Consider the following 24,965-nt stretch of genomic DNA (forward strand, 5'->3'; position numbering starts at 1 on the left):
CTTCACTGTCATCTGGGGACCTCCCCAAAACCATGTGGGGATCCCCCATGGGATCTCGACCCACAGGTTGAGAACCACTGCCCTAGCATACCGTTTCCTAATGCATGCTGATGTGCAGACCGGAAAAGCACATTCAAGATTCAGATCTTCTGAATTGGAACGTTTCCTGGTCACTCCATCTTGTGTCTGCTGCTGCCAGTTGGCCTTTCATGGGGCCCTGCGGCAGGCTGGGGCTTTGAAGGATGCGGACCCCCGCCCTGAGAATGGTTGGGGTATAAGCCATCATTTCAGATAGGCTTATAGGCTACATGTGGCACTCAATAAATAAATACCGTCACTGTCGGGTGGGAAACCTTGTAAATCCAAAAAACTTTCCTTTATTATTATTTTAAAGGGTGAAAATAGCCGATCTATAAGCTCGCAAGGTGTTGTGGAACTTGTAGATCGGCTATTTTCACTGCTTTTGTCCGACACTATTTGTATAGTGAAGTGAGGCGTTAATTTACAACAACACAATATAAAAAAGTTGAAATATGAAAACAATGATATGATAAATATGTGTAGACCGTTGTTGCGCACGATGCATGTTTGCGTGTGTGTGTGTGTGTGTGTGTGGGGGGGGGGGGGTTGAACTACACCTTAAAGGAGTAGTTCTAACCTCATGCACTTTACATCGCAATGTACAGTATATGTAGATATGTTGTATTTTTGCCTCTCCTTGACATGTTTCTCTTTACTGTTTGTGTTTTTTGCTCTCGGGTTTCTTTCTCTCCCAGCCCTTCTCTTGTCTCCTTCATGAAAACAGCAAGAACATTGGTGCTCGCACAAGAAATGAATTGCACCCTTTTCTTTATCACCTGTGAAACCTGTGGCGTTAAAATAAAGTTGATTTTGATTCTGACTCACCTTACAACATTTAATGCATTAATTCCGCAAAGACATCCTGAGGTAATGCACTCATTTTGACAGCCCAGGCAAGCAAATGAGAGTTTGTGAAATTGAAGGTCATACGGAAGAACAAAATTGCCTGCTTTTCCCATTAGCGGCCCAGCAGATGTCGCTATTTTACCTCCTACAGGCTGCAGAAGCAATTATACCCCAATCAAGTGAACAAAGTTTTGCCCGGACTTTACACTTGTCAGCGGTTTTGTCACCATAAATGATAATAACAGTTACCCCATCCCTACATGAGAGCATGACAGATATAAAGCTATATAGAGTTAACACACTGTACATAAGAGAGAGCTTTGCATCACATTTGTGTACATGTATATCAGCTATTTTCGAATGTGTTATGTAAAGCCTTGTACAATTCGGGTAAATGCTGAATAGCTTTAAAATATTTGACACAAATCTACTCTCAGGGGCCCCTGGCACAAAGTATTTTCATTTGGGGGTCCGTGGCCAAATACATATCAATTTGGGGGTCCTTAACATGAGAATGTTTGAGAAGCAGTGCTTATAGAGTGTGGTGTGCACTGATACCTTGAGCACAGTGATGACATTGGGGGGGTAGCTGAGTCCCACCATGTTGGACGTCCGTCTGTACATCCTGTGACACAAACTACATGTTAACACATTAACAACACATTGACAACATGTGAGTTTGTAAATATGCTGTTTACAAATATCCTAAATAGGGCTTAAATAGCTCAGTCGGTACAGTTGTCACCTTTGGACCGCAAGGTCATATCATATATATATATATATATATATATATATATATATATATGACCTTGCGGTCATTCTGAAATGGGCATTCTGTTAAACGAGTACTTTTAATGTTGCTAGAATGTTTAGATTAGTTTGATGTACTTTGACTGAAATTTTGAATATGAAAATCTTACTTGTAACATTATATCTACATTGTAGATACGTATTGCTACTTTTACCTAAGTAAAAACTTCAGAGTACATGTTCTGTGGGGTGGAGGCAGATATTTTCAGTGTGTTTGTGGTGATAAGAGCTCCTCCTTTCAACGTGTGCTGTGGAGATACCATCAGCACACTCTCCCACTGAGTGAAAAACAGCAGGGCCCATCACTGAATCCTGAAGGTGTGTGTGTGTGTGTGTGTGTGTGTGTGTGTGTGTGTGTGTGTGTGTGTGTGCGCGCGCGCGCATGCGTGTATTTCTGATAAAAAAAAAAAAAAACATTTCTGCACTTTGTTCTCCAGTACATTAAGTTTGTACGTATTGCTCTGTACAGACCAGTGTTGCCATGTCCGCTTATTATAAGAGACTTTGAGCTTGTTTTTCTGTAAAGTTGCTAGTGAATATTTATAGTTGCGGGTTGCGTTGTTTTAGCTTGTTTCTAAAGTGTAGTTGTTTATTTGGGCTTGCTGTGTAATGTTGTTAAACCAGTGGTTCTCAAACATTTTCATGTCATGGACCCCCAAATCAATATGTATTTGTCATTTGAAAATGTTTGTGTCAGGGAGCCCCGTACCAGATTTGTGTTTAAAAAATCAATCTTCCAAGTATTAAAAAAAAAAAATCACGCCCGCCCGGCTTCCCTCCCCCGAACACGGGCCCATTGTGTTTGTGTAGTAGACTCTTGACAGATGCATCACGGTGGATTTGAACCCACAACCTCTGCGGTGGTGTACAGGCACTTTACCATTGACACCTTTCAGTCAGCTGTCCACTCTATAGAGATTTGATGCAACACAATTAAAATGTTGCCCACTGCTACAACACATAATTTTCTGATTTTTACTAGTCGACTCATTTGACCAGTGGTGGAAAGTAACTAAGTACATTTACTCAAGTACTGTACTTAAGTACATTTTCTAGTTTTTTTTTTTTTGTACTTTACTGGAGTATTTCCAAATTTCAATAATTTAACTTGTACTCCACTACATCTCACATCTATTATAAAAAAACATATTATAAATATTATATAAAACATACATTAACCACTTTAGCCTTTAGCACTTTTATCTTATTATACGATTGGGAATAAGGCGGATGCGCGACCTGGTGTGGACCTGGTGTGCCTCGGTTACAGTTAGGTCAAAGTTGCATCGGCAGAACTGCCCATGCGCCTGCCTGGATGCGCGCACACGAGCAACCCCAACTACCCCACAGCGCAGCGCAACCCAACACCTTCCTTGCCACATCCGTGAAACAGGCGAGAAACAAGCGCTGCCGTGGTCTATGCAAACGAGCCCCAAAAGCGCGCCCAAATACGCCCAAAAGCGCTTATACAAAAGGCAGACCTGGCAACGCAGGCTACGCCAATCATGTGTGTGAGATCTACACACGCTATGGGGCAGAGACGCTTTGTGCCATACACCGTATCTTAGCAACAACCTAAGCGCTAACTCTCATTGGTCGTGTCATGCTTAGGGCAGTCTCCAGACAGCAGCATCAAGTACTGCCTGAAAAATTGGTTTTTCCTTGGCCTCTGCACAGTTTTACACAGATCGGTGCAGTTATAGGTAAAAACACAAATTGGCCTGTTAAAGCGGCCACCATGAGACTGATTAGGAAAAAAAAAAGTGTGTGCAAAATTTCACGGAAATTGCCTGCTGTGTTCATGATTTGAGGCATTTTGTTTTTGTTTGTTTGAGGCACAAAACGGCACACTCCTGCAAACTTTGGAAGCCAATCTTAGCCTTTCAGGATGGAATATGAAAATCTGAAAGACGTGTTTCACTTAATGACTATAGAGATACTGTGTACCGATTTGCGTGATGGACAAAATCTGTCGGAGTACTGTCAAAACATGTGTTTTGCAAAAAGTGGCCTCCTGGTGGCGCTATAACAGGCCCATGTGAAAAATGTGGGTCAGACGTTCAGCTCTGGCATCCAGGGAGTATGTGTGCACAGTTTCACTGCGATCTAGCCAACAGTGTCGGAGATTAGCTGTTCACAGACGGACGGACGGACGGACGGACGGAAAGGGTGCAAAACATAGTCTCGGCCATGCCTTTTAGCCTGGCGGAGACAATAAATGTGTTTTTTCACCCACCCACCTCTCGACGAAGATGCCAGCCTGCACAGCGTGGACGATGCTACGGAAACGCGGCTTCTCCTCGCTGCGTCTCAGCATCAGTCCCATTTGTCTGGTGAACGTAGACGCCAGCCAATCCCGGACCTCCGACGGCACAGAGTCTGACTGGATGTCACTCAGCTCATCCTCCGTGTCAACCAGACGCCTGCAAAGGAGGGGAAAGAGATGCATTGGGAAAAGTAATCTGCTGTCGGGCAGAAACAAACAAACCTAAAAAAAGGTGTTTGGAGGTTTTGTTCATCATTGATAAGAACAGCTGAATGGACCTCCAAGCTCACAATGAGATTGGAGGTCAAAAGGGTGTCGAGCCTGGAGTCAGCAAAACTACCTAATTCCATCCCCCTTTTGGTGGAGTTAGCTGGTTTAGCAGAAAGTTTGAGGATCCAATGGAGTTAGCTGGTTTTGTCAGAAGCGCTTTTTAATACTTTTCTTTGGTTCATTATTGTTTTTAACCAACACGCAGACGTAAGGGTGTTCAATAGCAGTGATTTATGAAAAAAAAAATGTAAAAGCTCAACAATGGAGTTGGCTGGTTAATGCCTGACAGCAAACAACATCTCACTGTTAATAGCAATCAATTAATGTCATCACAATTATTATTTATTTATCTTAGCCATTTGGCCTCCCCGTAGTTTAGGCACAGCTCTCTATGTCCATGAGCATGCTCCTGTGGATTTCCATGGTCATTGTAGATAGAGTGCCATTACTGTTGTTACCCCACAACTCAGGAACTACAGTACATTCGCCACATAATTTCTTCAGCTACTTCCAAAAGGGAGCTAAATTGTAAAGCAAGCATATTTGTCCACGTCCATTTAAGAGTATACAAGACTTGAAGATTCTTTCTTTAAAGAACATTGATCATGATTAAAAACTTTAATCATTTGACAGCACTAACAGCTGTCTGTGTCTGTGAGCATGCACAGTGGTATGTAAACAAGGTTCATAACTTGCACATGTGTTGGTTTGTGGGAGAAAACTACCTAGCCAGGGCAGTTCTGCTCGTTGTTTTCAGTTGAGAATATATGGGCTACTGTCACATAACGCATATAGTGGATAAGGATGCCTAATATATTTAATAGTGTGGCTCACAATAAGCAATTGTTTACCTTGTCTCTTTGATGTCGACAGACACCAGGACAGAGGTTAGTGTTAGGGGTTAGGGTTAGTAACGAACGGTTCTTTACCTTGTCTCTTCGATGTAGACAGACTCCAGGACGGCGGCAGCATATTCCAGATTCTTCTTGAGGTCCACCACCGACGCCTCTCCTCTCTCCAGTTGCTTGACCAGACATCTCAACCTGAAAACACAACAACGTCTGTGCATGTTAGCTTCTGCTAGCTAAAATCTGAAAACACACATCCATGCATGTTAGCACCTACTAGCTAATATCTGAAAACACACATCCATGCATGTTACCTCCTGCTAGCTAGCATCTGGAAACACATGCACTTTAACTCCTGCCAGCTAACATCCGAAAACACACATCCATACATACTGTAACATGTTAGCGATTCCGATTGACCAGTTGGCTACCACTGCTTTATAGCAATGATTGCTACCACAACATAGAGCCATTTAACCCATTCAAACCGGGAAAATATCTGTGTCATTTTAGATTTTAGCTATGTATAGCAACATACGTTTTTTTTTTTAAAAGAGAAAGGATTTATAACAGTGGTTTAGAACAGTGGTTCTAAATAGCAGATGTACATGCTTGCACATCTGCTATTTTTTTTTTAAGTACAATTTCTCTTAGACAAAATCTTCTCTGCTTCCGGGTCATCCCTTGCACAAAACATTTGATATAACTTCAAATCCATATCACGATTATTTCAAACTTTTGCCTCGATTACATTTACATTTACGTATTAATGAACGATTATTAAAATAAATGAAACATAGTGAAAATAGCAGCTCTATGGGCAAATGTATCTGAGACCTCTCACACAAGGGGAAAAGAAGGGTTGGGAACCAGATGACTAGATCAGTGGTTCTCAACCTTTTCAGGCCGCGACCCCCCAAAATTATCATATTTGAACTCGGACCGACACCACCCTGAGAAGCACTTGAAATTGTACATGTTGAGGCATTACATTTTCGCTTCCACAGATAAATATTGTGAAAATATTAGATCTACAAGCTAGACCGGCTACTTTCACAATCTTTGTGAATATTATATTATTCTTATTTAATTACATTATTTGACAATTTGGCCAATGTTTGACCAGTTTTATAGTATGTTTTGTTGATTACTTTTGATGCAGTAATGTTTTTTTTTCTTTTTCTTTTTGAGGTATTAAAAAGGTCTTTACAAGCCCTTAATATGTCACTTCTGAAAATTATTGTAGCCTATAGTGTTTCTTAGTGTGAAGATGCATTCCTACAACTTAATGTCACAAAGACTAAAGACGTGTATTGATTGTAGACGATCTCCACAAGCTCCTCAGAGTAGTGTCATAAATGACCAGACAGTGGATTTGGTAACCACTTTCATATACATATACATATTTCGCCTCCATTATTGAAAATTGTCTGAAATTTGATTTAAATACTGAAATGGTGTATAAGAAAGGTCAGAGTGCCTCTTCTGTTTGAGGAAGCTAGCCAAATTTCAGGTGGATAAGTCACTGATGATTTTGTTCTACAGGGCTTTCATAGAGTCTGTTATTTCATTTGCTGCCATTATTTGTTAGTATGGAAACCTTGGCTTTAGACAGAAAAATGTCCTTAAAAGGGTTGTGAGGGGGGCTAGCAAGATTGTGGTGCTATAATTCAGCTGTCTGAGTCATATGACCAGCAGGTGCTTAAGAAAGCATCATCTATTAAGGTCATTTGCAAAAGTTGGCCTCATGGTGGCGTTATGACAGGCTGATCTGAACAAATGTGGGGCAGATCTGCTGTGGCATCCAGGGAGTGTGTGTGCGCAGTTTCACAGCGACCGGGCCAGCGGTGGCGGAGATTAGCTGGTCACAGACAGAAGGACGGACGGACACACAGACGGATACACGGACAGACACACGGACGGACGAACAGGGCAAAACATACTATCTCGCCATGCCTTTCGGCCTGGTGGAGACAATAACTTTATGAGGTTCAAAATAATTAACAATGCATATTTTTGCGCTGCCAAGGAACATATTTATTTCAGCCTCTAACAGACAGTAACATACAGTGGTGTACAAGTAACTAAGTACATTTACTCAAGGACTGTACTTAAGTACCATTTTGAGGTATTTTTACTTTACAGGAGTAGGTTATTTCCAATTTTCAGTAGGCTACTTTTACTTCTACTCCACTACATCTCAGAGGCAAATATTATACTTTTACTCCACTACAATTATTTGAAAGCTTTAGTTACTAGTACTATTTACATTATTATTACAAAACTTACATTAACCACTTCACCCTATAATACACATTTCGGCCATTCGAAAATAGCCGATCTACAAGCTCACCGATCTTGTAGATCTGCTATTTTCAAAAGTTTGGTTTTTGCATGTCATACATTTGAAAACTTGTGAAATGGGACATTTTGCATAATGAGTAGCCTACTTTCTAGTTTAGGTACATTTTGATACCAATATTTTTGTACTTTTACTCGTATTTTTTTTATTCCGGACTTTTACTTGTAACAGAGCATTTCTACATTGCAGTATTGGTAGGCCTACTTTTACTTAAGTAAACAATTTGAATACTTTTTCCACTGATTGTATCCATGTCCAACCACAAGGTTAGTGCCAGGGACCACCATATAATATTTTGATGGTGTCCAATGCAAAAATATAAGTTTTTCACATTTTGGCAAATAGCAAATCTACAAGCTCACAACTGTGGCTTTGTGAGCTTGTAGATCGGACATGTTCAATAGCTGATGTAGGCTTAGGCTATATAGGGTTAAAGTGGTTAAACTGCTGGGGACCCCTTGGAACACTCCCAAGGACCCTAGTGATGCGCGGGACGACCTGTTGCGTGCGCTCTCTCTCTCTCTCTCTCTCTCTCTCTCTCTCTCTCTCTGCAAGTTGCGGGACGGGCCGTTGATTTATATATTGTTTTGCGGGGCGGTTTGGGCTCCGTGGCTGGGCGGGTTATGAAAAAAACCTGACCCGTGCATCAGCCTCCAGGGGGGTCCCCGAACCCCACTTTGAGAACCAATGGGCTATATAGCGCTCATCTTCAACAGGAGTTGGATGGGATGGCCTAGCGCAGGGGTGGGCATCTTTGATGTTGGGGAGGGCCACTATATTTCCACACTCACTCCAGAGGGCCACATTGCATACTGTATACTGTCTCTCCGAATTTCAAGCTCAAAACGCGTCGCAGTGCAAAACGTTTTGAGCTTGTAGATCTGCTATTTTTTGCTATTTTTGAATTGGAATCCAGATGTATTTGTGCTTTTTTTTATTGGAATCCTGAAAAGTAACATTTTTATTTAATTTCAAATGCATTTAGTTACACTTATGTTAACTTTATGAACTTCAATACAAATACATTGGACATAAAAAAGACAATTGAATTTTAATACTAGTCATTAAGCTAGTCACTAGACTGAAGTAATTAAAGCAGGTCATGTTTGCATTTGGAATTGTAACAGCTGAATAAAATAATATAATATATCAGTATTCTGATATTAACCTGCGGGCCGCATTAAGTGAAGGTGGGGGCCACATGTGGCCCCCGGGCCGCCAGTTTCCCATTTATGCCCTAGCGTGTTTAACATGAATACATTTTGATTGGTCAGAGGTGTAGCAGAATATATGCAAAATTCAACTGCAGTCCGAATAAATAAATGACTAGTTTTCGTTCCGCGAAATTGCGTCTTTGATGTGGAAGCGTGGAATACGTTTTTTTTTTTTTTTTTTACAATTATTCGCATGAAAAAATCGCCCCCGGTGTGTAACGACTTTTAGAGCGGACAGCTCTTATCCCCTAAATCCTGAATATAAACTCTTGCCTTCCGGCCAAAGGTTAAAGACCCCTGCAACTAATTACACAAATTCTCATTTGTACCGACTTCCATTCGTGTCATCAATAATGGAAGCAGGAGGAGGTACTTATTATTATCTGGATCTTGTGATCATAATTTCTATGTTTATGTCTAACATAAATTGCCCAGTTTGGGACATAATAAACTTGAACTTGAACTTGTCCCCATTCACCTTGTCTCTTTGTTGTTCTGTTCGTGTGAGTGTGTGTGTGCGTGTGTGCCGTCATGTGTGTGTGCGTGTGCATGTGCGTGTGCATGTGCATGCGTGCGTGCATGCATGAGTATGTCAACGTCATTCTAGTTTTGCATTCCCTCATTTTGTTTTCAATTTCAGTTAACTTGTTCATTCATTTCTGAAGGGGTTTTGCTAGTTAGGTGTAGTTATTTTTACTTTTTTTTTAAAATAAATGTATCATATGTGAACACATCACACTGGGACAGTGTGACTAACTCGACTTGGTGCCTAGAAGTATGATTAATAGCAATGGGGGCATCGTGACCGTGACCGTGTGACCGTGTGTGTGTGTGTGTGTGTGTGTGTGACTGTGTGTGTGTGCGTGCGTGCGTGCGTGTGTCAGTGGAGCACACATGGGGACAGGTTTGACCCAGTTCCTGTGTCACAGCTGCTAGGGCCTCACAGGGTCATCATCTCACACTGACACACCAATGGGGCAGCATGGGTAGTGACATCACAAGATAAAAAAGGGGGAAAAGAAGAGAAATTCCAGACTGCCAGAATCACAAACCGTTTATGTCCCAGGGTAGACTCCACCTCACCCCTAGCACTCACCTCTTCAGACTCCACCTCACCCCCTAGCATTCACCTCTTCAGACTCCACCTCACCCCCTAGCACTCACCTCTTCAGACTCCACCTCACCCCCTAGCACTCACCTCTTCAGACTCCACCTCACCCCCTAGCATTCACCTCTTCAGACTCCACCTCACCCCCTAGCACTCACCTCTTCAGACTCCACCTCACCCCCTAGCACTCACCTCTTCAGACTCCACCTCACCCCCTAGCATTCACCTCTTCAGACTCCACCTCACCCCCTAGCAACCACCTCTTCTTGGTATTTGTTGTTTGTCATGTCTTTTGTTTGATAATTATGTTTAACTTGATTATTATGTTTAACTACTTGTTTATTTTTTTTTTAGGTGAGCTCACAATGTGCGACACATTGTGAGCTTATAGATCTGCTATTTTCAAAAGATTTTATACATTTGAAAACTTGAAATGGGGAGAGTGGCTGTGTAGAACGAGAGCTCCTAGACAGGTCTATTTCATTCTCCTAAATTCAATATATTCTGCAGTAGATTATTTGAATAATAATCTGTATATTCGATCTATGATTCATTTCACTGTAAAATAGAGTCAACACTGTTTTTTTTGTATGCAAAAGCACACACACATGCATGCAACACGCACACAGTCACAGAGACCTCTGCAAGGCACGCAAGTGTGACAGTGTGACAGTTTGTCCAGGATTGTGATTCGGTCACAGTTGGCGTCAGAGCGCGGGGGGGGGGGGGGGGGGGGGGGGGGTGAACATATGTGGAGACAGGCAGGGGGGGACGCTGGCGTTTCCTGATCACATGGATATGAGCTCACACTGTCACACACACACACACACACACACACACACACACACACACACACACACACACACACACACACATTACGGTTGACCGGAGTCCCTCAGGGTTCTGTAACTATGTGTTTTCTGTTATTGTGGGGAAAGCGTTCGCTGAAAATTGCGCACAACGTGTTGCAGCGAGACACGCTGTGTGTTTGTCGATCTGCAATTTCTGCGAAAAGCTTTCCCCACAATACGAATGCTGGGGTTTAACCCTTCCATAATAGTGACATTTTTTACCTGTTTCAAATTTTAAGTTTAAATAGGTAAAAAGTATCCTTTACATTCCTTTATTGGAACAAGGCTTCATGATATCCTAAGAAACAGCTAGTTTAACGCAGCAAAATTAATTATCACCATTTTAGTTCATTCTGATGGTCTCTATAAAAAAGAGTGACATCTGTGGCGTTAAGGGTCAAATATGACCCGGCAGAGAAGTGTGGCTCAATTCCCCCCAAATTGTCAATATTCAATGTTTACAGTTTGAGAGAGAGAAACTTGTCCTCAATTTGCAGAGTAAAATAAAGTTTGGGTTCAGTAAAAAGTAAATGACTTTTTCCTGACATAAATGTATATGGGTCAATTGTGTCCCTTAACACTGCAGAAGTCACTATTGTTAATAATATTAAGTTAAAAAACAAAAGCAAGTATTTCTTTTTAAAAGTGTGTTATTTTTTACAATATAATTTATATATAATTTTTATCCCAAGATTTTGTAACCCTTTTTTTTCACCCAGTGCCAATTTTCTAAGTGATCCTGGGCACTACACTCCCCCCACCAGCCTAGGGAGCTCAGGGCCGAGCTCATGCCTCCTTCAATGCATGAGAGCCAACTGACCTTCTTGTCACCTGACAGGGGGGAGTTTCCCTGGTTGGACGTAGCACGTGGAAGGACCACGTTATTCCAACCAGTTCCTTTCCCCTCCATCAGGTGCCCCGGCTGACCAGGGGGAGGCAGTATAGTGACCAGGATTACTACATGTTTTTGTGAGGGTATTAACTACCCCAGGAGACACGGGGAGAACATGCAAACTCCACACAGAGTGGTATAAAGTTTAAAGTGTGTTCTAATATTAGGCTATTATAGCCAGGCCCAGATAACATCCATTGTCTTCATTATAGGAAATGTTCATTATAGGCGATATTGAAAGATGAAACCCTAACCCTAATCCAAAATAATATTTTAAATAGTGTTTACGTGGATATGAATGCATAACAAGTCAGCTATGAGGTGGGAAAAACATATATATATATTTTAGTATTTTGGTTTACATCACGGTTCAGATTTGACCTGCTAACAGCAAAAGTGTCAGCAGTAGGTTTCTTACACAATGCAAGGCTAGGGTTAAGTGGTAAAGTTGTAAATGAATGCCCTACTTCATCTTACAAGTGTATGCACAAAAGTAATGGAAATTGCCAGTCTACAAGCTCATGCCACGTTGCAAGGGTGCGGTTGCAGATCCTATTTTTGTTTTATGTTTTTCAAAAAACTGTTTTGGACATACAAGGTCTCCAGCCGACGACAAGGATATAATAACAAAAACATATGCGTACGTGTGTGCGTAGTGGTGGAAAAATACTGCAATGTAGAAACACTCTGTTACAAGTAAAAGTCCGGTAATTACATTTTACATGAGTAAAAGTACAAAAGTATTGGCATCAAAATATACTTGAAGTACCAAAAGTAAAAGTACTCATTATGCAGAATGTCCCATTTCACAAGTTTTCAAAGCATATAGCCTACAGATCTTAAAATAGCAGATATCCAAGCTTGCAACACGTTTTTTCAAATGACCAAAGTATGTATAGAGCTGAAGTGGTTATTGAATGTTTGTAATAACAATCAAAATCTACAAAGTTATTAGTAACTGTTTTCAAATAATTTGAGCGGCGTAAAAGTACATTTTCTTCTGACATGTAGTGGAGTAGAAGTGAAAGTATAGAACATTGGAAATACTCCAGTTAAGTAAAATACCTAAAACTAGAAAAAGTGCTCCTCGGAGCACAGGTCTCCGCCAGGTCAGGTAGATTATTGTGGCCTCCTGGTGGCGCTATAATAGGCCAATGTGAAAAGGGTGCCATTTCTTCTTAGGACTTGCATGACAATCGGACACTGCATTCATGATTTGCTAAATTAGACCTGCTGGTAGCGCTATAACAGGCCAATGTGAAAAGGGTGGCATTTCTTCCTGGGCCAAGTGGGAATCTCTGTGGAAAATTTCACGGAAATCGCATGCTGCGTTCATGATTTGAGGCATTTTGTTCCAAATGAACCAATCCTGCAAACTTTGGAAGCCAATTTTAGCCAATCAGGATGGAATATGGAAAATCAGACAGATCCGTGTTGATCACATGGCTATGATACCAGGGACGCGGGAAGTACTTTAGAGCAAGGGGTGCTGGTAAACGGGACACATGGCGCGCGTGCATGGGTCCCTCGTGCGCGCGGGTTTCCCGCGGATAAAGTTACTTTTTTTGTTACTTTATTTCGGTTTTAGGGTTAGGGTTAGGGTTGGATTAGGGTTATGTGATTTAATTCTTTTGGGGGAGCCGCGCCCACCGGAGAATTTTTTTTTTCCCTCACAACGGCAGGGGGTGCTGCAGCACCCTCAGCACCCCACTTCCCGCGTCCCTGTATGATACTGTGTACCGATGTGCGTGTTTTTTGGACAATCTGTAGGAGCAATAGCAAAAAATGTGTTTGGCAAAAGTCGGCCTCATGGTGGCGCTATGACAGGCTGGTCGGAAAAATGTGGGGCAGAGGTTCTGCTGTGGCATGCAGGGAGTGTGTGTGCGCAGTTTCACAGCGACACGGCCAACGGTGGCGGAGATTAGCTGGTCACAGACAGAAGGACATACATACTCTCTCGCCATGCCTCAAGTACTTATTGATTGATTTATTTGAACTTTGTATTCACTGAAATAACACGTCGAGGATAAGAAAATACAACAAAGTCAAAGACTCCACGGACCACCATGGAAATCATGGTGGTCCGTGGTCTTGTACAAACAGACGTAATAACTAAGGCATTGATCCCTAAACCCACTATAAAAACAAGACAATTCTGTGACCTACAACAGTGGTTCTCAAACTTCTTCATGTAAAGGACCCCCAAAAATGTATGTATTTGGCCGCGGACCCCCATCTGAAACATATTTTGTGCCAGGGACCCCCAGAAGCAAAGTTGAGCAGAGTTAAAAAATGTTCGCTTTACGTAAAGATTTGCAAAAAATGTCACAATGTTTGAATAGCCAAAGTATAACATATGGTTAAAGTGGTTAAAAGGATTGTGACACTATATTAACCAATTTAGCTGGGGACCCCCTGGTACAGTTAAGTGAAGTTGTGTGCCAGTGTCATGCACCGACACATAGCTGGTCTATAGATCTGCTATTTTTTGGTTTCAGGCTTACGGTTGAAAATGGTAAAATGTACTAAAAATAGCATTCATAAAATTGCTGTCCAAAAATGTTTATGTCCTTATGTCCTTAAGTATAGTAATACAGTGTGTGTGTGTGTGTGTGTGTGTGTGTGTGTGTGTGTGTGTGTGTGTGTGTGTGTGTGTGTGCGCGCGCGCGCGTGCGTGCATGTGTGTTTCCAAGATGGCGGCAGGAGTAAACACCGGTTCTCCAGCCAAAATGCACAAATAACAACTTAAAACACACCCGTCGTAACTGCCGCCGTCAATGCAGGGAAGAAAGGTTACTAATATGGATGTTACCATTTGGTGGAACGTATTATGGCCTTGGGATATAACTGTCAACTTATTACGGGGCCAGAGCTCAGCTCTGGACCTGTTTTATTATTCGCTTTATTCTGTCACTTCTGCCACTTTTCGCAGTTCTGGCTGAACCGCGCTGTCGCTTTTTACGAAACTCGGCCATATGGTAGATGGTCATGAAAAACGGTCAAGAAATAATTCTCACAATCTTTCGTCCAAAGGTGGCGCTATAGCACTCAATTGAAAATGGCAACTTTGAACAGGTACAACTCATGCCCTGTTTGACCTACAGCCATGAAACTTGGATACACATATGCGTCTCCTCATGCTGAACAACTTTCACCCTCTGACTTTTGACCTCTGACCTTTAGATCTCCCACCATTTTGAATTATATGAAAAACAGTCATTGGCTCCTAACTTCTGCATTTTTTCACTTATGGAAAATCCGTTGGAATTTTTTGTAGGCAGTGGTCCAAAGTTCAAGTGTTAAACGTTTCGTGCAGATTGCTCAAAAATCCCAGGAGGAGATAGATTTTAACTATTACAGTTTTATGAAAATTATTCATCTGTGCCTAAAACATACATGCAGACTCACATTTCTTTGAAACTTTGCAGAAATGTACAGGGTCATTCCAAATATCACTGAAACCAATCTTACTCCAATTGGCCAAAAGGGGGCGCTATAGCAATTTTTTGAAAAGGCAGACTTTAAACAGGCATAAGTCATGCCTCGTTTGGCCGAAAGTCGTGAAACTTGCTTACACATGTGCCTTGACTCATGAGGAACACACGTATCGATTTGACCATTAAGCTCCGCCCTTAGATTTTCCGCAATTTTGAGCAGTTTGAAAAATACTTGTTTTTGCCAGTTCTGGCTTAACCGTGCATACACTTTTTACGAAACTCGGCCATATGGTAGATGCTCATGAAAAACTACCAAGAAATAATTCTCACACTCATTCGTCAAAGGGTGGCGCTATAGCACTCAATTGAAAGTGCCAACTTTGAACAGGTACAACTCATGCCCTGTTTGACCTACAACCATGAAACTTCGATACACACATGCGTCTCTTCATGCCCGACAACTTTTGTGGTCTGACTTTTGACCTCTGACCTTTAGATCGCCCACCATTTTGAATTATATGTAAAACAGTCATTGGCTCCTAACTTCTGCATTTTTTCACTTATGGAAAATCCGTTGGAAATTTTTGTAGGCAGTGGTCCAAAGTTCAAGTGTTAAACGTTTCGTGCAGATTGCTCAAAAATCCCAGGAGGAGATAGATTTTAACTATTACAGTTTTATGAAAATTATTCATCTGTGCCTAAAACATACATGCAGACTCACATTTCTTTGAAACTTTGCAGAAATGTACAGGGTCATTCCAAATATCACTGAAACCAATCTCACTACAATTGGCCAAAAGGGGGCGCTATAGCAATTTTTTGAAAAGGCAGACTTTAAACAGGCATAAGTCATGCCTCGTTTGGCCGAAAGTCGTGAAACTTGCTTACACATGTGCCTTGACTCATGAGGAACACACGTATCGATTTGACCATTAAGCTCCGCCCTTAGATTGTCCGCAATTTTGAGCAGTTTGAAAAACACTTAAACCCAGGATTTTTCAGCTATTTGCGTGAAACTGTATCATCTGTGTGATCTCCTTTTTCACAGTTACTTGTCTGTTGGGCCAATGGCGTCTCCCTTAAATGAATGCCTCACAATCTCAAGGTCGCCAGTTCAAGCCTCACTTGATGCAGACTTAATTTAAGTTGAATTGCAAACAACATGACTGTATCAATGAATACATGTGCAAATGGTAAAGATAACCTGAAATGCTTATTTGAGAGTACGTTTTTTCAACATATGACATACTTCATTCTGAAAATAGCTGATCTACAATCTCACAACTTTTCATGGTTTGTGAGCTTGTAGATCGGCTACTTTCACTAGTTTTGGTTCTGAGGAGATGTACAATTTCTTCATTGGTAAATGGTTTGTGAACGAGTGATCTTAGTGTTAGTGAAACAGGGGCTTGGTTCATGAAAGAAGGCAAGAGTTTGTGATCTTCAACAGACAATATCAGCCTGGACAAAGCTATAGCACTATAGGTAGTGTTGCAGCCTACTATAGTCTGAAGGTTGAGAGTTCGAATCCTGTTAATGGCAGTAGGTTGAGATGTCCAATCAAACCATTATGTTTCCATCTCTCTCTCTCATCAATCTATTGTTTCCATGTCACTCTCTCTCTCTTCAATCTATTCCGTTTCCATGTCTCTCTCTCTCTCTCTATTCACTGGCCCCGTATTATCGCTGCTTGCAGCTATATTTGTCCTTGTGTTTGGGAGTCTGGGCCACGTCCACAAACTTGTGCTCCGCGGCATGCAACTAGGAGGATTGCAAAAGACAAATGCAAAAAAGTTGGCTAAATACTGTTCTGTCTCAGCTATTATGGGCAGTCTGTCTATCTGGAGAAGGCATTGTTTCATTTACCCTTTAGTGGCAAAAAAAAAAAAACACACACAACTGTTGAATTTCTGTATATAGTCTGTCATCAATTCGTTATCTTTTTTCCTCTGTGTGTTAAGCATGTGCAGCAGTTGTATCTGGTTTGCCCGTATAATGTGACCTTCTTATGATCAATGTTTGGATCTATCATGTATTGCGCTTTTTGTGCAGATCCAAATAAAATAATTCAAATGTGTGTGTGTGTGTGTGTGTGTGTGTGTGTGTGTGTGTGTGTGTGTGTGTGTGTGTGTGTGTGTGTGTGTGTGTGTGTGTGTGTGTGTGTGTGTGTGTGTGTGTGTGTGTGTGTGTGTGTGTGCGCGGAACCCCATAGGAGAGGAAGTGGAACAGGATGGAGGCCTGGTGACTGCTAATCTCCCCCATTACCGGTAAAGGTCTGCTCTCTCTCTCTCTCTCTCTCTCTCTCTCTCTCTCTCTCTCTCTCTCTCTCTCTCTCTCTCTCTCTCTGGGGTTAGATTAAAACCCAAACTTATTCCAATCATAACATAGCCTACCTTTTGGTGTGATTTGTGTAGTTTGACAAAGATTATTCCAACATGATAATCCCGCTCGCAAACAAAGCAGTGTGCCGAGTGCATGTCCCACAATGTGGCAAAAATACGCATGGCCGGGCCACGGTGGAATGTGTTCGGGCTTCGCATGGATCATGGATCATGTACCTACGGACTCGACTGTGTTATCAGTCGGTTGCAGCCGTCAGATTTATCAAACCTCCGAACATTTCTATGCTGGGATTGGCTGGATTAGCCTGGTAAACCCTCCCTCCGGAAATCTCATTTCAATTCGATTTCAGAAAGGAGTCTGGTCTGAAACGCCTTTCTGCAATAATCGCTGTGGGCTGGAGTTGGGCGGGAGTAATACCGTTGACTGACAACCCCTTCAACCAATGATCGTTTTTCCCCTTCAGCCAATGAGCAGTTCAATTTGACGAGCTCCAGACTATGTGACGCAACGGGACTTTTGGGACGGCCATGCCGAAAATAGGTTGCCTTATTGGGATACATGCGTGTCACTCCCCGCCCCTGCCGGTTCTCTAAATTTATATTTTTAAATAGGCTCTGTCATGATTAATTGACCACATATATGAAGTTAAACAACTAAATTCTATCCAAACGATATCTTATAAGTAAATTCCGTGCCTCAAAAAAGAAGTTTGAAAGCGTTATAAAACTGAAAGTTAAGAAGTGAAGGCACTCGCACAAACAACAATGGCTGCCGTTCGTCTTTTTTCGGCGGCTCTCAGGCTGCACTCGGGTTCATTCGGGCTCACTCGAACTCGCCACCTGATTGGCCAACTGTCGCTGTCAATCACAGAACAATGAGCGACGACGCTGATAGGCTCGTCGGCTCGGCGAGCAGAGCGATTATTGGAGAAAGGCGTTTCAGACCAGACTCCTTTCTGAAATCGAATTGAAATGAGATTTCCGGAGGGAGGGTTTACCAGGCTATGGCTGGATACTATTGCTTGATAAATCACACGTGGTCGTGGTCGTAAACTGATTCCTGGGCTCAAATTTAAGCTGGTTTCTACGTTAAACGAGGGCCAGTGAGGTAGAGATAGAGAGACACACACACACACACACACACACACACACACACACACACACACACACACACACACACACACACACACATGAATGCACGCACACACGCATGCATACATACACACACACACCCACACACGCCCTAATGCACAGGTTGACCCAGGTTGCACCCAGCGTAATTGCAGTAGGCACTTCTGGTTAAATGTCATTAGCCTGGATAATTAACCATAATTCTCTGTCTGTCTGTCTGTCTGTCTGTCTGTCTGTCTGTCTGTGTCTGTCTCTCTCTCTCTCTCTCTCTCTCTCTCTCTCTCTCTCTCTCTCTCTCTCTCTCTCTCTCTCTCTCTCTCTCTCTCTCTCTCTCCCTCTCTTTCTCTCTTTCTGTCTGTCTGTCTGTCTGTCTGTCTGTCTGTCTGTCTGTCTGTCTGTCTGTCTGTCTGTCTGTCTGTCTGCCTCTCTCACACGCACGCACACACACACACACACACACACACACACACACACACACACACACACACACACACACACACACACACATACACACACACACACACACACACACATTCACAAACAAATGCTAAAGTATGGCTCTGTGGCCTGCCTGTTTTCCTGGAACTGTAGCGTGTACATATGAGACACACACACGCACGCGCCAGCACGCACGCACACACGCACACACACGCACACACAAGCAGGCAGGCAGGCATGCAGGCAGACAGGCACTAAGTACATATACGCACGCACGCACGCATCACAGCTGGCAACATATTGGTACAAGGAAAGGGTTGCCAGACAAAGAACAGCAATAACTCGATGACCCTCTGTACCTGGACCATAGAGTACTGTATCCATTAAGACCTGAGCAGTGGTGGAAAGTAGCTAAGTACATTTACTTAGGTACATGTTTGAGGTACTTTTACTTTACTATTAGTATTTCATAGTATTCAATTTTTTTTATAGATTTGTATTTGTATTACAAAACGTACAATAACCTCTTCACCCCTATTTAAACATTGGTTACCGGTATTTGAAAATAGCCGATCTACAAGCTCACAACGTGTCTCGAGTTAAAGGTGAGGTATTTAAGTTAAACATCTGGGTACTTTTACCACTACTGGAACTGAGGCAGATTCTACATTATGCATTATACGTGTAGGTGAAACCGTATCGTGGGGCTTCAACATTGACATTTTGTAGGGGGCGCTATTGAGCCATTAGGCCATGCCCCTTTTTGAGAGCAATAAAATACGATTTGGCCTCCTGGTGGCGCTATAATAGGCCAATGTGAAAAGGGTGCCACACACACACACACACACACACACACACACACACACACACACACACACACACACAGCTTTTGCGATGCTCAGGCTGACATTATGCCGCTCGCACGTTATGTGCTTGATTTGTCCATCTATCGGCACTTTGTGTTTGGTTTTATGAAGATGAACTTACCTAATGATGCTGCAGAGGTTCAAAGAGTTTAAAGCACTTCTAGCCTTGATACAAGACTATGACTGATGACCGTGTTAATGAAGGCTAACACACTTCCATAGTACAACACAAAGTCACAGTTGCATGGTTTGGCCAGCGTGGTCAGAGTGAGTCATAACAGCTTGTGATCAACAGAAAGGAACTTCCTCTAAGGACTTCAAAATAAGAGCCAGTAGTAATAATTGGTCACCTTTGTTTTATTTTTTTGTCTACTTACAGGAAGTATATACTCATTTGTAATAACGTTACACGCAGAGCTATGTACGCTGGTGCGCTGGTACGCAAGAGTACTTATGTTCGTTTGATCTGCGCGCAACATTAAAACTAAAGTAACAAGCCTGTTTTGAAAATGTACAGAGTATAAAGTACAGATACTTGTGTTAAAATGTAACGGATAAAAGTAAAAAGTACTCAGTAAAGTACAGATACTCGAAAAAAGTACTTTGTTACAGTAACAAAGTACTTGTACTCCGTTACTTCCCATCTCTGGGGAACACACATGTTCAAGAACATTGTTAAACAACAACAACAGTTTTTCATACAACAATTCATTCCCATTTTGGCGAAACACTGCTGAAAGAGCACCAACTAGTAGGCTACTACTAGCGAATTTCAGAGTGAAGAGTCTCGACCCTACCGCGGCCACCGAGTGACTTCAGCCTTGCTCTATTGTTTGAAGTGGTTAAAAAACAAATAAGTTCCTATCACACTATCATTTAATTCTGAGAACCCCGTAGGGTATTGCAATTGGGTCCCCAAATAATTGGCAAAACACATTTTAATGGTAATATTCATAACTAACATACCAGCGTTTATTACCTTAAATTGACGATCTTTGGAGAGACGCAGAAGCCACATTGTAGACACGGAAGTAAAAAAAAAAGTGTCTGGCGGGTGGGGAGGCTCTCCTCTATCCACCGGAGGAATAACATTTTTACCGCGATCGGCCATTTTGTTGCTTTCAGCCGTTGAATAAGGCTTGTTTTCATAAAAAATAAGGAGAAATCCGAGCTACATGTGTTTTTCTACAAATCCTACTATAGGAGTGGACGAAGGTGAAGTCTTTAGGGACAACGTCACATCCGTCCATTCCTTCAATCAGCCCCAAGGGATCATTCCTAAGTTGTGTTAGAGCGCCCTCTTGTGGAATTCTAAAAAAAAAACGTCCTTGGCAGGCAATGTGTTAAAAAGAATAATGTTGCAAACATGTCATTTTTAAAACCTTGAAAGATTTGTTTTCAATGTGATACCAATAAATCACAACTTAATCGATTGTGTTCTGGCTTGGTTCAATTGGTACCAACATAGTAACATTTGATTGATTACTAAAATAAACTTGCTCTGAAAATGCACCTGGTCCACCCATCTGGTCACTTAAGTGGTCAGATGGGTGGGCCGCAAACGCTTTTTAAGATTTTGAAGTGGGCCGTGATCCAAAAAAGGTTGAGAACCGCTGCTCAAAAGAGAGATATGACCATGAGGGTATGGTTGTCACGCCCATGGCAAATAAGTGTGATAATGATTTCATTGCGTTTTGGGCAATAAACATTGGGGACAAAAATCCATGTCTGTTTGCCTGTTAGGCTTTGTAAACAAAAACAAATACTTGCAATACACAAATAAATGGCCGCTACCAGTACTCAAATAATCAATATGGTCAGAATTGGCCATTTATAACAATTGTACACGTTCACAAAAATAAATAAATAATGCATTGCAATCTTGTAGATCTGCTATTTCTGCTATTTATATATTTGTTCTTTAATGTTTGAAAATGTATGGCCATTTTTCAACACATTTAATATTACATAAAATGTCAAATTAATATAGATGAATGAACTATTCTGACTATTATGCAACATTTTTATTGTGATTGTCTCAAATAATTGCTACCAAGCAATTCTGAATACATTGTGACAGGCCCTTTGTGTATGGGTTTGTTTTGTTGGCTGACAGAGAGACGGTCTGTCTGTTGACATCTCTTAGAAGTCCAGGTCTTACCTTTGAGACGTCTTCTTGTATTTCCTCCTGTGGAAGACAGAGGGATTACACATTGGTTAGGCCTTGTAGCCATGATCAAATTTCCACTTGTGGACAATAAAGATCTATTATTATTATTATCCACTGCATGTATACACCTTTAATAAGCTGCAATACACCTTCAATAAACTGGAATACACCTTTGATAAGCTGCAATACACCTTTAATAAACTGGAATAAACCTTTAATAATCTGCAATACACCTTTAATAAACTGGATTAAACCTTCAATAAATTGGAATAAACCTTTCATAAACTGGAATAAAGCTTTAATAAGCTAGAATACATCTTTAATAAGCTACAGCAGTAGTGGTTCTCAAACTTTAGCCGCAAAACATATGTTTTGTGCAAGGGACCCCCAGAAGAGAATATTTGTGTTTTAAAAAAAATAAAAGGTTAACAAGTGGTTAAAATGATTGTGATGCTATTAACTCTCTATTAATTACTCTATTAATCTCAGCAAATCACACACACACACACACACACACACACACACACACACACACACACACACACACACACACACACACACACACACAATAATTATACTTATATCAGCGAGGCTTGGCACTCTACTTCCTGTCTTGATCATTGTCTCTATACCAGGGGTCGGCAACCCGCGGCTCTGGAGCCGCTTGCGGCTCTTTAACTCCTCCCTAGTGGCTCCCTGAAGCTTTGCACATTTTTACAAAACATGATAAGAAATTAATATATATATATATTTTTCACATTTTAATTTTAATTTATGGTTGCTGTATGAGACCAAACGTGACACAAACATTCTTACGTTTTCCAATGTTGTAAAAATGTGTAGAATAAATAATAAGTTTCAACAATTCTGTCAACTAAGAATTACATAATACACACGTTTCGTCACGGCGCCAGCCAGCCAGCCATGTAAACAAACTAAAGGCATTCTAAAGGCAAAAAAAGAAAGATAGCTGAGGAAAACAGAGGATTTAACAGTTCGTGGACAGAGGCATTTGCTTTCATTGCCACTTCAGATGGATTTCCTGAATGTTTGCTCTGCAATGAAAAGTCCTGTGGTGTGCGCTGATCCTGCTCAGTGTTGCCAGGTCTGATTACTATAAGCGACTTTGGGCTTGTTTTCCTGTAAAGTCGCTTGTAAATATTCAGTTGCTGGTTGCTTTTCTTTTGGCTTGTTTCTGAAATGTAGTTGCTTATTCGAGATTGCTTTCAAGATTCTTTCTGAAAATAGCTGATTTAATAGGGCTCAAGTGGTGAAACTGGTCGCTTATTTTCGTAGACCTCGTCGCTTGTTTCTCTCACAGAATCTGGCAACACTGATCCTGCTGCGGGGAATATTTTGACAAAATTAAAATCAATGCTCATTTACTATTTGTAAGTAACTAGTCATTTTTATAGGCTAGTTATACACTTTATAGGGCTAATATGCCTGTGTTGCCTTCATGTTCATGGCTTGGCTTAAATATTGTTTGGGGCTCCAGACATACTTTGTATGAATTTTTTTGGTCCAAAATGTCTCTTTAAACATCTAGGGTTGCCGACCCCTGCTCTATACAGTGGATGCTTACGACTCTATAGATATAATGGAGATTGGTTATGATCTGGCTACCTCCGACCGCATACCCTTCTGTGTGGTGTTAAATACAGACAATCTTCCAGCTGTGGATAACGGCATAAGTGCAGGTAAAATAGATTGGTCTAAACTGACCAAGAGAAATCTGAATAAATGATGTGAATCATTCTGATGCCTAGCTGGGTAATATTAAAGGTCAAAAGATGCACTAATGTGTTGGGATATGAACTGCAAGAATGTAATGATGTATCTTCCTTGTATGAATCTATTGTGGAGTCTCTCTGTATTTACAGCAGGCCTCTCTACAAACATAGGTCAAAATTATTCTGAGCTGTTTAATTGTGTAAAAAGTAATCTATTTGTAGTGGATAATGTAGATTTTAATGATGACGTAATTGCTTCTCCTGCTGAAGTCCATGAAGCAGTATCGAAGCTAGGTGATAATAAGGTCTGTGGTATGGAAAATATAACAGCTAAAAAACTTAGCCTTGGCCATCGTTTTTTCCAAAGTGCTATAGAGACAATTCTAAGACTTGATTGACTTGTCTGCTGATAACCAATTTGGGTTCAACAAAAAGATGGCACTGATCGGTGTATTTTTGCTCTTAAAGATATTTTAGATAAATATAATAGGCAGAATTCTACAATGTTTGTGTCTTTGCGTCTACTAGGGCATTTGACCACATTAATCATGAGATGTTATTTTTTAAACTGGGTCCCTATAGTTTCTTAGTCATAATCTTGGTGTTCTGGTATGCTCACCAGACGATGAGAGTGAAATGGGGGAATTCAACATCTGCTCCCTTTATGTGACCAATGGTGTCCACCAGGGCGGAATTATGTCTCCTTTTCTTTTTAATATACTGTATGAATGATTTATTATTTTAAATGCATGAATTAATCACCTTATGTATGTGGATGATTTGGTCATCTTTAGTCTCTATAGTGCTGGTCTCTAACACCTTCTGAGTATATGTGACCCACCACCATGAACAGACAGTCATTGAAAAAACATTACATTTTAGTTTGTTCATGTCATATGAAAGCAGGGAATCAAATTGACATATTGGTTGTGCAGTTTGATCCACAAGTTCTTAAGATATGGCTTATATAGTGATGTCTTGCAGAGATACAGCAAGCTGAGAAAACTGGACTGAAAGGGCCATTTCTGTGATCTGTAACCTTTTAACACCTATCCCATCATGCATTGCTGAAAGGTGAGGGAAAGATGGGGGCCTGAGGGGGTCACAAATGTATTAGACAGATGTTTTCTGTTATCGGTCAGGCTAAAAAAGGAGAAATCCATGTCCTGCTCTGCTGAGGAAAGTCTGATGATATGCAGTGTCCATCCAAAGACAAATATTGTTTTATGTGTCTGTTTCCTACAGAATAAACTGTCAAACGTGGTTCCTGCTCTCATCATTGTCTACCAAGTGGATGTAT

At 41.3% G+C, this 24,965-nt stretch overlaps 1 protein-coding gene across 1 annotated transcript in view; it reads right to left on the bottom strand.

Moving 5' to 3' along the window:
* The window catches only part of LOC311033488 (dual specificity calcium/calmodulin-dependent 3',5'-cyclic nucleotide phosphodiesterase 1A-like), a gene marked incomplete at both ends in the record, with an annotated part of 91,904 nt that overhangs the window by 33,813 nt on the left and 33,126 nt on the right, over nucleotides 1-24,965 (bottom strand). Inside the window, 3 exons of the mRNA XM_084041002.1 lie at nucleotides 1,486-1,552; nucleotides 3,978-4,160; nucleotides 5,203-5,316. Coding sequence (XP_083897128.1) covers nucleotides 1,486-1,552; nucleotides 3,978-4,160; nucleotides 5,203-5,316 — 364 coding nt within the window. The remainder of the gene's footprint in view (nucleotides 1-1,485; nucleotides 1,553-3,977; nucleotides 4,161-5,202; nucleotides 5,317-24,965) is intronic.

The sequence above is a fragment of the Gymnoscopelus microlampas genome, assembly GCF_963454915.1.
Source record: "Gymnoscopelus microlampas genome assembly, chromosome: 18".
Classification (NCBI taxonomy): Eukaryota; Metazoa; Chordata; class Actinopteri; order Myctophiformes; family Myctophidae; genus Gymnoscopelus; species Gymnoscopelus microlampas.